The 14,944-nt window shown below is 41.8% G+C and overlaps 1 protein-coding gene across 1 annotated transcript in view; it reads right to left on the reverse strand.

The window, feature by feature from the left end:
* Positions 1–14,944, reverse strand: part of LOC140195704 (band 4.1-like protein 4B) — a 283,259-nt gene that overhangs the window by 143,453 nt on the left and 124,862 nt on the right. Inside the window, exons 3-4 of the mRNA XM_072254417.1 lie at positions 5,687–5,729; positions 5,422–5,500 (exon numbers count right to left, since the gene is read on the reverse strand). Of these exons, the coding sequence (XP_072110518.1) occupies positions 5,422–5,500; positions 5,687–5,729 (122 nt within the window). The remainder of the gene's footprint in view (positions 1–5,421; positions 5,501–5,686; positions 5,730–14,944) is intronic.

Consider the following 14,944-nt stretch of genomic DNA (forward strand, 5'->3'; position numbering starts at 1 on the left):
CTCCCTTCCTGTCCTTTCTGAAACATCTAAAGCCTGGCACTCTAGTTGCCATTCCTGCCCCTGAGCCATCCAAGTCTCTGTAATGACCACAACATGATAGCTCCAAAAACTGATCCACACTCTAAGCTCATCCACCTTGTTCATGATGCTGCTTGCATTAAAATAGACACATCTCAAACCACTGGTCTGAGCGTATCCCTTTTCTATCACCTGCCTCTCCTCCCTCCTGCACTGCCTCCAAGCTTTCTCTATTTGTGAGCCAACCACCCCTTCCTCAGTCTCTTCAGTTTGGTTCCCACACCCCAGCAATTCTAGTTTAACTCTCCCCAACAGCCTTAACAAACCTCCCTGCCAGGATATTGGTCCCCCTCTGATTCAAGTGCAACCCGTCCTTTTGTACAGGTCACACCTGTCCCAAAAGAGGTTCCAATGATCCAGAAATCTGAATCCCTGTCCCCTGATCCCATCCCTCAGCAACACATTTATCCTCTACCTCACTCTATTCCTATGCTTGCTGTCGTGTGGCACAGGCAGTAATCCTGAGATTACTACCTTTGAGGTCCTGCTTCTCAACTTCCTTCCTAACTCCCTGTACTCTGCTTTCAAGACCTCCTCCTGTTGCCTACCTAATGCTGTTGGTACCAATATGTACCACGACCTCTGGCTGTTCACCTTCCCACTTCAGGATATTGTGGATGCCATCAGAAACATCCCATCCCTGGAATCTGGGAGGCAATCAACCATCCGTGTTCCTTTCTCGTGTCCACAGAACTGCCTGTCAGACCCCCTAACTACAGCAACCCCTATTACTGCTGCCTTCATCTTTTCCCTACCCTTCTGACCCACAGGGTCGGACTCTGTGCCAGAGGCGTAGCCACTGTTGCTTCTCCCAGGTAGGCAGCTTCCCCCAACAGTACTCCAACAGGAATATTTATCGTTAAGGGGGCCAGCCACTGGGGTACTCTCTAGCATCTGACTCTTGCCCTTCTCCCTCCTGACTATTGCCCACCTATCTGTCTCCAGAGGTCCCGGTGTGACTACTTGCCTATAGCTCCTCTCTATCACCTCCTCACTTCCTCTGACCAAGGTCATCGAGCTGCATCTTCAGTTCCCTAACACGGTCCCTAAGGAGCTGCAGCTCGATACACCTGGCGCAGATGTGGCCATCCAGGAGGCTGGGAGTTTCCCGGACTTCCCACATCTGACACCCAGATGTCAGATGTAAGCCTCACAGACATACATTCTATTCTACACAAGTATCTTACCTCGTCTCGAATCGTTATTGCCGAAGCCCCATTGAGCCAAAGCCCTCCTACTCTGTCTACCTCTATTTCGTCGTCCTCTACTCCATCACCCACTCTATAAAGCTGTCTTCTTTTAAAATTCTTCCCGTTGGTCTAACTCACTGACGTCCACACGCCTGCACAGTCATTCCTTGATCAAGCAACCAAAGAAAAAATGATCGCCTTTTATGCTCTTCCCGCCGGTCTAACTCGTTGACGCACACACGTCTGCGTAGTCATTCCTTGATCCTACCACCCGACCAGTCTCTGCATCCAGCACATAATTCTCCGAAACATCTGCCGTCTCCAACGGGATTCGACCACCAAGCACTTCGTTCCCTCCCGCCCACTTTCTGCTTTCTGCAGGGATCGCTCCCTACGTGACTCCCTTGTCCATTCGACCCTCCCCACTGATCTCCCTCCTGGCACTTAACCTTGCAAGTGGAACAAGCGCTACACCTGCCCCTACACTTCCTTCCTCACTACCATTCAGGATCCCAAACAGTCCTTCCAGGTGAGGTGACATTTCACCTGTGAGTCTGTTGGGGTCACTTACTACGTCTGGTGCCCCTGTTGTGGCCTCCTGTATTATCGGGGAGACCTGACATAGATTGGGAGACCACTTTGCCGAGCACCTACGCTTCATCTGCCTGAAAAAGCAGGATTTCCCAGTGGCCACCCATTTTAATTCCACTTCCCATTCTAATATGTCTATCCATGGCCTCCTTCACTGTCGTGATGAAGCTACACTTAGACTGGAGGAACAACACTATATATTCTGTTTGGGTAGCCTTCAACCTGATGGCACAAACATCAATTTCTTAAACTTCTGGTATTCCACTGCCCCCCTCAACTTCATCATTTCTCATTCCCTTTTCTCTCTCTCACCTTACCTCCTTGCCCACTCATCGACTCCCTCTGGTGCCCCTCACCAGCTTTTCCTGCTTCTATGGCTTTCTGTCTCTTTCAACTATCAACTTCCAGGCCCTTTGCTTCAGTCTCCACCTTCAATTTTGACTATCACCTTGTGTTTCTCTCTACCCATCTTTTAAATCTACTCCTCAGTTTTTTTTTTCCTCCAGTCCTGCTGAAGGGTTTCGGCCCAAAACGTTGACAATACTCTTTTCCATAGATGCTGCCTGGCCTGCCAAGTTCCTCCAGCATTTTGTGTGTCTTGCTTGGATTTCCAGCATCTGCAGATTTTCTCTTATTTGTGAGTAAATAATCAAAGTCTTTTTCTCAGGATGGAAGAATCAAATACCATAGGGTAGAGGTCTAAGGTGAGAGAGGGAATAATTAAAGGAGATATAAAGGCAGATTTTTTTGCCCAGAACATTCGGCCAGGAGTGGTGACTGAAGCAGGTACATTAGCAGAATTTTTATAAGGCTTTTAGCCAAGCATCTGAATAGGCAGGGAAAAGGGGGATTTAGACCATGTGCAGATTAATGGGATTAGTTAAACTAACATCAAGGATGGACAAGATGTGGTTGTCTGAAGAACATGTTCCGTTGCCGTATTGTTCGGTGTTTTGGACACATGTCACATGAAATTTGTTGTTTTCTAGCAGCAGTACAGTGCAATACATAATCATAAAAATTGTATTTTTGTGAAAAGAATATCTTTATATATAATAAATTAAATAAGTATGCAGAAAGAGAGCAAATTCAGACAATGATGAGAGTGACAAAGGACTAGCAAGCCTTAAGATCTAAATGTGAAAATTAACACTAGGCAAGCAATATGGCTTACACCAGAAGGAAAAGCAAAGTAATTTAAATGGATTTGGACACTGGCTCAGCTGTTTCAGTTATTCCACAAATTGAGTTTGAATGGCATTTCAAAGATACTGAACCAAAGCTTGCCAATATCCAACCAAGAACTTATACTGCAGAAAAGGTAACTTCTGTGGGAATAACATTTTTAACAGTGAAATACAACAACCAACAAGGCACATTGGACTTGGATGTGGTAAAAACAGGAAGGCCAGCATTGTGAGGATGTGATTGGCTCAGACAATGATTGGAGATCCATCCGCCATTGGTATAGCACATCCCCACATCCATCCACCATTTGTATTCCACATGAGGCCAACTGGAAGCAAAGTAAAAAGATACTGGATGATGCCACCATTGTTTCCATGTTGTACACCGTGAAGTGTTCCCCAGCAGAGGACGAACAGGTGTTGGTGCCAACCTCTGTGCCTCTGGTTGGAAAGCATATTGGACCAAGGAAGGACCGTGTCACTCAGAGGAATCTTGAAAGTGATGAAGTACTGGTCCGACTACACAATTCTTTGTTGGCAACATATCTGAGAAAGTTTCTGATATGTTAATCAAGCAATTACTTGCGAAATGTGGCTTGGTTTTAAACTGGAAAAGAGCTCAAGGAGCTTCAGGAAAGTTAAAAGCATTCGGATTTTGTGTGTATAAAGAATCTGAATCTGCTCTGTGTGCATTAAGGTTATTGCATGAACTTCAACTGGGAGACAAAAAGAAAGGAGTCAATGGAGATATGAAAATAGAGGATTCATCAAATGTTGTTGTGGATGAGGAAACCAAAAGGAGAGCAGATTGTAAAGGGAGCAAGAGAAAGATTAATAAGAGAATACTCCAGTGAACTAAATGCACTTTCTAAAGATGAAGATGCACATCCTAGAAAGAAGAAAAAGGAAAAGCAAAAAAAAAAGACAAGTTGCAAAGGAGAGAAGAGATAGATAGAAAGAAAGAACATGAGCAAGAAAGAGAAAGACATGAGAAGGAACACAAAAAAGAAAAAGCAGGAAAAAAAAGAGACAACAGTTGAGAAGGAAAGTGTCCAAAGCTGTCAGAACCATTTCCTGCAGTTTCAGAGTCAACTGCTACACCAGCAATGGAGGAGGCCTCAGAACCTAAAATTATTTCACAGCCATAAGTCTCACCTGCCAAGCAGACTGATCCTCCTTGTTAGGAAAGGTGTTATCCCACTAGAGTAAGAAATCTTTGCATATATCACGCTACCATGAGATATGTGTGCACCTCGTTAAAGTAAAGAACTAAGACTTGCATTTCTCAGCTCGCTTGTTGTCCTTTGAATTCATTTCATGTTTTGAAGTTACCCAAAAAAAGAACAAAATGGAGCAGCTGAATGGTCAACTGTGAAATGTTGCAAGAGACCTTGACATGTATAAAAAGAGCAATCAAATCAGATATAAATACCATGTAATGGCAGACTCCTCAGTTCACAATGACAATTGGAGAAAGGCACTTGTCCATTGTGATAATACAAATGAGAAAGGAGGCACAACAAAAAAAAAGTCATCGTGTCAGCAGTACATGTCCTGATATTTCAGGACAATGTTCACTACTCCTGAGAACATACGAGTCTATCCTCTTTCCACTATTCCAAGTTTTACAAACAACAGCCAGAAGGTAGGACATGGGTGTAGAGGATGTTGAAGAGAATTAAAAGAGCATAAGTACAAAGGAATGAACAATTAAAAGAGAAATTGACAGAGAATGCCCTTATAAAAAAATTTGTAACTGAAGGTTAATAGGTAACAAGGTGTAATGTTGTATTTACTAGCGCTGATCCCTCTCAGCTATGCATTTGTGCATCTGTGCAGTAACTGAAATGCTTCTTTGTTTCGGCACAGCTGGAATTTTTTTTACACTTAAACATTTAAAGTGTTGTACAATTTTCAGGCCATGTAAAAATTTCCTGCTGAGACAATGGTTGGTCTACACAGCTGTAAAAAAAAGAGTGAACATTGTTTATGAGATCCAAAATTTATTCCCCTTTAATAGTGCTTTTTGTGGCTAGTGATTATTATGCAAAATGAGAATGCTCAAATCATCACTGGAGCACTAAATTTATTAAATATAATAATTTTTGAACTATGACTAGAAGAGAGTTTATGAAAGGGGCTGATTTGTTTCTAAATACTCAAAAGGCTCACTATTGATCTCAATGAAAGAAGGAAACCTGTTACTTATAGTATGGTTCCCTCAAGTCCCCTCCTGCAAACTTGACTCTCAGTGATTTAAGACAACATGGATGAACAATAATTTCCACAATTAATCACATCCCTAAAGCAATTATAATATTTAGAAAAACTTACTGCTATTTACTATAATTATTATATCAACATGACATTCCTACCTTGTAAATTCTTCACGAAGATTGTTTGGTTCAGAGGAATAGAATTTTATTCTGAAGTGTAAGCTGTAAGGAGGCCCAACTGGGAAAAGTAAATATATTATTTTCCATGTTGGATCGTGACTTTCTATCAGATTTATCAAATACTTCATTACAAAATATCTATGTTACATCATGTAAAATGCCTGTCAAATTATAGATTTCAATCAAAATAAATACTACATACTGAACTTTGAATCTATTGTTGTATTTAACGACAGGTACTTACTTTTCATTTGTTTCTTGATGAGTTTTGTATGGTCTAACCAGTGCTGTTCAAATAAAAAGACATTACAAACATGTCAGTATAGATGCAGTTCTTTGGAAACAAAACTGCTTTAAACCTATATTCTAAAGATTCATTTTTTATAGAGAGGTTGTAAAGAAAACATTCCCCTTGCTAATATTAGGGATTATTATCTGTAAATAACTTTTGAGAAAGTTGTAAATGTTCATCAGATCAGTTTTCTGGAGAGGTATTAACCTGAAATGTCAACTGTATCCCCTTCTGATGATGCTGCTGCCTCACCGCCTGAGGATTTCTAGTGTTCTCCATTTTTATTGCAAATTGTATCTTTTAGACTTTTATAGAATTCATTGATGCACTGAGTGTGAGAATGAAGACTCACACATACGAGCAGATTTCCCAAGTTTTCAGATACAACTCAAAGTATAGACCTTTGAAAGAATGTGTAGTCCGACTAAATTATTGCAAATCTCATTCTCTAAAGGATTATAGCATTAGTAATTTGCATTTATATAATGGTTTTAATATTATGAACCATCCCTAATACTATGGGTTATCAACAAATAAAAATATCAAATTTGATATTGAAATTGATCTCAGAACAGATACCAAGTAGTTGTCCAAAATCAGATGTCTTTAGGAGTTTCTTAAAGAAGAAAGCATCAGAATTGTTACTCTGAAATTACAGAGTTTAGCAAGTGAAAGCTTAACTACTAAATCAGAATTGCATCAAAAGGCTGAAATTAAACTTCATAAGTTATCAACACCTGAGGTGCTATTACCTATATTATTTCAGCTCAACCTCCATCAAACATGCAAAATGCTTTGATGGCTTAATACCTTAAAAGATTTATCTCACTATAACAACAACAAAATAGATTAAAGTCACAAGCTAATGAAATGCATTTCAGAATCTTTTGCCAGATTCCAACATCACAATTCAGCAACAAAATATCAACACAACATTAAAGACTGGTTTCTGGTAACAGATGCAACTCTTTCCATTTTAACTTGCATCCTGAGCGCTCCTTTTTAAATATTTATGCACAGAAGTGTAACAGGGAAAAGGAAGTGTGAACTTGCACAGTGATTTTATTGAAACGATCTTTGGAGTAATGCGAGTGTTCTGTGAATAGGATGAAGTAATAAAAAGAAACCCATTATCTCCAACTTTGAATTATTCAAACAAGATTTCTGCAATTATCAACCTGAACTTCTAAATAATTGTACATAATTATGTAAGCAAAATTAAATACATAAATTATTGTTAAAATAATTTGCAGATCTTCAATTTCATAATGTTTATAAAGCAGAATACCACCAAAAGTATCTTCCAGGGAAACGTATCGATACTAAAATAACATTGAAACATTGGGCAGATGACCAGTATCTTAGTCAAAAATGGTAACAGTAACTTTAAAAATAAAGTCTTAAAAGATGAAAAAGAATTGCAGAATTTATAGCCTGACTGCTGAAGGCTGATAGTGTTGCCGATGGTATGAGAACATAAGATATAGAAGCAGGAGTAGACCATTTGGCCCATCAAGCCTGCTTTGTCATCAATAAGATCATGGCTGATCTGGCCGTGGACTCCGGTCTATCTACCTGCTTTTTACACATAAACCTTTACTGCTCCGAATGGCAAATTTTTATCTGTGTCTTAAATGTATTTAATGACGTAGCATCTACATGTAGCCCCACTGGCCAGCCTCAGGGTCGCTCGGCTCGCTGTCGTCTAGGGAAGTAGCCCTCGGCCCCGCCAAACTGGGTCATCGGTTTGTGTGGATGCTGTGTGATGTACCCCACCCCGCCCAAATAACAGACAATACACCAGATAATTAAATGATTTACAGTTTATAGATATTACCGGAACTATATAATTAATAGAGAATAAAATATAAAAGGAAAATAAAAGGCGCCACACTTATCAAAGTTCAATTTCTTCGTGCACAAACAGTTGGAGCTCTGGACCCTTCTTCTTCACCCTGCGACCCCTTGGACCACCTCGACTGGCTGCCTGGGACCAACAACAGTGGTCGACCAGACGCTCCACACCAGTCAGTCTCCGTCTCCTCTCCTCGCCAAATGCCCTGCTTGGGGTCCGACTCCATTAGCGGACTCACAGCACCTGGTCCATCCTCTGTCTCTCTCTCTCCCACCTTCTCCCCCAAAACCCCGCACATACAATATCCTACAGATACACCAAAAACATAACAACTATCCCAATTGGTTCATAGCATCTTCTTATCAGTAACGTGATTCGAACAAACTGCTAGCGGGAGGCCTTTCTCAGCAGTTAACATAACAAAGAAGCCCTTTCAATTATAACATAACAAAGAAGCTATTTTAATTAGACTACGCAGTGACATAAAAAAAAGAAAACCCGTACATACTGCTTCCATGGGCAAAGAATTCCACAAATTCATTACTCTCTGGGAAAAGCAGTTTCTACTCATCTCCATCCAAAATCTATTCTCCAGAACCTTAAGTTTATGTCCCTTAGTTCTTGTCTCACTCACCAGTGAAAATAACTTTCCTGCCTCTTTCTCATCTATCCCTTTCATAACTTTATGTTTCAATAAGATTCCCACTCATTCTCCTGAATATTAGCAGTGCCATGAAGGCTTGGATGATTAACCTCTAAAAATGAAGAACCAGTTACAAAGAAAGCACAGCAGCAATTCTACTTTCTTAGAAGCTGTGAAGGTTTGGCATGTCATCTAAAACATTCATGCACTTTTATAGATGTGTGATGGAGAGTATACTGCTTGGTTGCATCAGAGACTGGTATGGAAACACGAACGCTCTTGTATGGAAAAGACTACAAAAACTAGTGGATACGGCCCAGTCCATCAAGCGTAAAGCCCTCCCCACCATTGAGCACATCTCCATAGACTGCTGTCGCAAGAAAGCAGCATGCATCTTCAGGGACACCTACCATTCAGGCCACGCTTTCTCCTCATTGCTGCCATCAGGAAGATGATACAGGAGCCTCAGGTTCAGTATCAATTATTACCCCTCAACTATTAAGCACTTGAACCAGAGAAGATAATTTCACTCACCCCATCACTAAACTGTTCTCACAACCTGTGGACTCACTTTCTAGGACTCTTCATCTCATATTCTCAATATTTATTGCTTATTTATTTATAATTATTATTACTATTTTCTCTTTCTTTTTGTATTTGACCAGTTTGTTGGTTTTTTGAGCACATTGTTTGTTGTCCATCCTGTTGGGTGCAGTCATTTATTGATTCTGTTGTGTTTCTTGTGTTTATAGTAATTGCTGGATAGAACATGAATCTCAGGGTTGTAATACTGTGACATATATGTACTTATATGATAATAAATTTACTATGAACTTTGAGCCATAAGCATTTTACTTTGCAATATGACAACAGCCAACAGAAAGTTTTTTCAATTGTCACTGGCGTTCTTCAGTAGCACACAGGATCAAATGCTGCTGTTGATAAGTGAGGTTACTCTCAATTTGCCTCTAGTATTCATAGAACATAGAATAGTACAGCACAGTACAGGCCCTTCGGCCTACAATGTTGTGCCAACCCTCAAACCCTGCCTCCCATATAAGCCCCCAACTTAAATTCCTCCATATACCTGTTCAGTAGTCTCTTAAACTTCACTAGTGTATCTGCCTCCACAACTGACTCAGGCAGTGCATTCCATGCACCAACAACTCTCTGAGTAAAAAACCTTCCTCTAATATTCCCCCTTGAACTTCCCACCCCTTACCTTAAAGCCATGTCCTCTTGTATTGAGCAGTGGTGCCCTGGGGAAGAGGTGCTGGCTATCCACTCTATCTATTCCTCTTATTATCTTGTACACCTCTATCATGTCTCCTCTCATCCTCCTTCTCTCCAAAGAGTAAAGCCCTAGCTCCCTTAATCTCTGATCATAATGCATACTCTCTGAACCAGGCAGCATCCTGGTAAATCTCCTCTGTACCCTTTCCAATGCTTCCACATCCTTGCTATAGTGAGGCGACCAGAACTGGACACAGTACTCCAAGTGTGGCCTAACCAGAGTTTTACAGAGCTGCATCATTACATCGCGACTCTTAAACTCTATCCCTCGACTTATGAAAGCTAACACCCCATAAGCTTTCTTAACTACCCTATCCACCTGTGAGGCAACTTTCAGGGGTCTGTGGACATGTACCTCCAGATCCCTCTGCTCCTCCACACTACCAAGTATCCTGCCATTTATTTTGTACTCTGCCTTGGAGTTTGTCCTTCCAAAGTGTACCACTTCACACTTCTCCGGGTTGAACTCCATCTGCCACTTCTCAGCCCACTTCTGCATCCTATCAATGTCCCTCTGCAATCTTTGACAATCCTCTACACTATCTACAACACCAACCTTTGTGTCATCTGCAAACTTGCCAACCCACCCTTCTACCCTAACATCCAGCTCGTTAATTCAGTGCTTTTATGTCCACATTTGTACCAGGACTATAATGCAGTCTAGAAATAGAGGTATATTAATTAAATGGCTTGGTTCCCTGGGGTGTAATTCATGCAGTACTTGGAATCTGATTTGCAGATGAGGAACTCAAGGACAGGAGATATTGAAAGAAAAATACTACAACTGCTGAAAATCTTATGTCGTACAGAGGACACTGTAAATACTTAACAGCACAGCCAGCACTTACGGAAAGAGAAACAGGGTTAATATTTCAAGTCAATGCTCTTATATCAATTTTGCTGAAAGTTCATCGATATTAATGTTTCGCTTCACAAATTATGTTGTACATGCCGAGTCCAACTCATATAATCTGTTTAATGAAGGATGCCAAGCTTCTTGGCAAGATGCTTCATAATAGCACCATTCTGGTTTAACAAGCTCTTTTATGTGTGAAGGTATTTTATATTCATGTTATCCAAACACCAAAATTACAAAATAATCATAACCTCTCTTGAAGGAACATTGTTGCTTCCAAGGATTATTACAACTCTTCCTCATTAGCGTTGACAAAATAACATGCAAAACAAACTCAAAAATTCCAATCACTACAACTGCAAAGTCAAAATTCCCATGTTAACAAGTTCAATCTATGTCATAATTTCCTAGCTCATTGTGAATCATGGAGTTCAAAATTGGTAAAACGTTCGTGTTCTACCAGTCAGTAGTAATCTTGCCATCCCATGTACTCACAGTATGTACCAGAGACATACAGGACCTGCAGTAGGCATGTCAAAGCACTGCAGAGATGCCACAAAACCTCTATATCAATTAAGTACTATAAAAAAAATCAACATTAACATCCCAGTCCGACATTACCAGCATCGAGGGTCAAATTTCACAAAGCTGACTTGATGGAGAAATCACAGATACACCTGGCACCAGAATCCCAAAACTGGTATTCTGTTCTAGCTCTACTTTGGCAAAAGCTTTTCAGGAAGAAAGAATCCAAGGATGTTCTTAAAGTCTTCCTGAAGAAAACGCCGCATCTTCTCTGATTCACTGAAACACAAGAACAATAACCAAACAAAATGGGGAGCAACATCTGAAGTGGAACTGAATCTCTCAATGAAAAATGAAAACAGCTGGAAATCCAGCAGAAATGGCAAAAAAAAAATCACCATCACCCAAAATATCCAGCGGGGTGTCCTGTCAATCATCTCCTGCTTAAACTTTGGCTGCAACTAAATTATATAAATTATGGCTTCTGGTCAAGATGGTGCTAAGATGCAGTCTCTGTCAACGTTGTGGCTCAGACTATTGTTTATTAAGTTCGTAGGGATGTTTTTAGAGACAGAGAGAGAAGTTAGGGCTCAGGCACAGGGATGTAAGGGAATGAGAGGTCAGGCTGGAGTCTAGGCCTTTGCTCCTTGCTTAACGCTAGCAACATGGTCAGATATCTGGCCAGCAGACTAGCGAAGATGATGCCTAGTGTCCCACCCATGTCCCTGAGTTTTTGCCAGATTCCAGGATTGGAGTTCCATGCGTGTAGGAGGCACAAAGGCCTGTAACTCCCTAGGCATTCGAGTCAGTAAGACCAGAGTTCAAGGCTAGTGTTCAAGGTTCCAGTCATTAGAGTCCGGAGTTTGAAGCCTAGAGTTCAGGGTCATTATCAGCAAGTCCTGCGTTCGACACCAAAGATCAAAGCCCGATGGTCAACTGGAAGTCTGGAAGTCGAGGCCTGATGGCTAAGGCCCTGGGTCTGCTAGTCTGCCAAGGTCTTTGAGTCCACTGGAGGCTGGAGGTTCTGGAGGGTCATACCTTGGTGGGTTGGAGGGCTATCTGTGTGTGTGTGTGTGTGTGTGTGTGTGCCTGTTCCTGTTCAGAAGGAGGAATGAGACTTGTTTTGCTGTTGCTGTTTAGTTGTTGTTGCTGCTGCTGCTGCTTGTTTTGTTCTGCGAATATAGTGGGCGTACTATGTTGGCGACAAAATATGTTACGACCCTTGCTGGCTGCCCCAGTACATCCTTAGATTGTGTTGACTGTTAATGCAAACAATGCATTTCAGTGCATGCTTCAATAAAATGTGATAAATTGATGAATCTGAATCTGCAGATTCCTCAGAACCCGAAGAAATGCAGAGGAAGCAAATCATACTTAAACCCAATTGGATAGACAAGAACTACATCACCCTCAATAGATGATATTCTCATGATGCGTCCTCCTCTACAACATTCATTTATGTTGAAAGTGAATAAACCTCCAGTTCTGAGTCAAGAAAATCTTCAGCGGTCCACTTGATATTGTAATGCATGATGTCTTGTGGTCTTGACGCTTCATCACATGGCTAACATTGAAACAAAGCATAGATTAAACTGGTTCACTGCAATCAATGATGCTCCCTGATAACAAGATTCCTCGTGTGACATTTTGTACAAATACTGGGGCATTAGCTTCAAATGGGTGATCATGAGCTCTGGCAACATACCATTTCTTTGGCTTTTCTTGCTTGGAACATAGGGCAGCACTAAGGTCCTGCTAAAGCAAATTCAAGTGTATTCTGATACTTCTGTTCTTTAGCAACTCAGTGTGCTCTTGACATTTTTTTTGTTTTTGTCATGAAATAGAGAAATGCATAACTTTGGTCTGGATTTCATTTCCTTTCATGCTTCTCAGTTTATCTTTTATAACCTGAACTATTTTCGGGACAGGACTGCGCAAGCGCATGTACGTCGGTCCGTGCGGCAGCGGGAGTATTTAAAAGAGAGCAGTTTGAGGGAGAGGGCGATGGAGTAGAGGGAGACAGAGTAGAAAGGCTTTGTCTCGAGAGGCTTCGATGAGCAGAGGCTGGGGACAAGCTTCACTCCAAGTGAGGTAAGGCTGGGCAAGTTCCTTTAAAAGGAGAATGGTCTGCAGCGGTATTTTATTTGAAGCAAGGAAGGCGGCGAGGCTGTAGCGTATTGGGTAGGCCATGACAGCTGAGGTAGGCCCCGAGGATTGTTCATCCTGCAGCATGTGGGAAATCAGGGATACTTCCAGTGTCCCTGATGACTATGTGTGCAGGAAGTGTGTCCAGCTGCAGCTTCTGTCAGATCGCATTGAGCAGCTGGAGCTGCGACTGGATCTATAATGGAGCATCCACGATGCTGAGAAAGTTGTGACTAGCACGTTCAGTGAGTTGGCCACACCGCAGGTAAAGGCGACACAGGCAGAAAGGGAATGGGTGGCCACTAAACAGCGTAGCAGTAGGCAGGTAGTGCAGGAGTCCCCTGAGGTCATCTCCCTCCTAAACAGATGTACTGTTTTGGATACTGTTGGGGGAGATGTCTCATCAGGGGAAGGCAGCAGCAGCCAAGTTCATGGCACCATGGGTGGCTCTGTGGCACAGGAGGGAAGGAAAAGGAGTGGGAGAGCTATAGTGATAGGGGATTTGATTGTAAGGGGAATAGATAGGCGTTTCTGTGGCCGCAAACGAGACACCAGGAGGGTATGTTGCCTCCCTGGTGCAAGGATCAAGGATGTCTCTGAGTGGCTGCAGGACATCCTGGAGTGGGAGGGTGAATAGCCAGTGGTCGTGGTGCACATAGGTACCAACAATATAGGAAAAAAACGGGATGAAGTCCTACAAGGTGAATTTAGGGAGTTAGGAGATAAACTAAAAAGTAGGGCCAGAAAGGTAATAATCTCTGGATTACTACCAGTGCCACATGCTAGTCAGAGTAGAAGTAGGAGGATATATCAGATGAATACGTGGCTTGAAAAATGGTGCAAGGGGGAGGGATTCAAATTTCTGGGGCATTGGAAACAGTTCTAGAGGAGGTGGGGCCGGTACAAACAGGACAGTCTGCACCTGGACTGGACTGGAACCAATGTCCTAGGGGGAGCATTTGCTACTGTTGTTCAATTGGATTTAAACTAATGTGGCAGGAGGATGGGAACAAGTGCAAAGAGAGAGAGGGGTGTAAAATGAAGGTAGAAGCAAAAAGTAGTAAGGTGAAAAGTAAAAGTGGCAGGGTGGCAAATCCAGGGCAAAAATCAAAAAGGACCACTTTTCAACATAACTGTATAAGGGCTAAGAGTGTTGTAAAAGCAAGCCTGAAGACTTGGTGTGTCAATGCAAGGAGCATTCGTAACAAGGTGGATGAATTAAAAGTGCAGATTGTTATTATTGAATATGATACAGTTGGGATCACAGAGACATGGCTCCAGGGTGACCAAGGATGGGAGCTCAACATTCAGGGATATTCAATATTCAGGAGGGACAGACATGAAAAAAAAGGAGGTGGGGTAGCATTGCTGGTTAGAGAGGAAATTAACGCAATAGAAAGGAAGGACATTAGCCAGGAGGATGTGGAATCAATATGGGTAGAGTTGCATAACACTAAGGGGCAGAAAACGCTGGTGGGAGTTGTGTACAGGCCACCTAACAGTAGTAGTGAGGTTGGGGATGGTATTAAACAGGAAATTAGAAATGCGTGCAATAAAGGAACAGCAGTTATAATGGGTGACTTCAATCTACATATAGATTGAGTGAACCACATTGGTAAGCGTGCTGAGGAAGAGGATTTCTTGGAATGTATGCGGTATGGTTTTCTGAACCAACATGTCGAGGAACCAACTAAAGAGCAGGCCATTCTAGACTGGGTATTGAGCAATGAGGAAGGGCTAATTAGCAATCTTGTCGTGAGAGGCCCCTTGGGTAAGAGTGACCATAATATGGTGGAATTCTTCATTAAGATGGAGAGTGACATAGTTAATTCAGAAACAAAGTTTCTGAACTTAAAGAAGGGTAACATTGAAGGTATGAGACATGAATTAGCT

Source organism: Mobula birostris, chromosome 3, assembly GCF_030028105.1.
Source record: "Mobula birostris isolate sMobBir1 chromosome 3, sMobBir1.hap1, whole genome shotgun sequence".
Taxonomy (NCBI): domain Eukaryota; kingdom Metazoa; phylum Chordata; class Chondrichthyes; order Myliobatiformes; family Myliobatidae; genus Mobula; species Mobula birostris.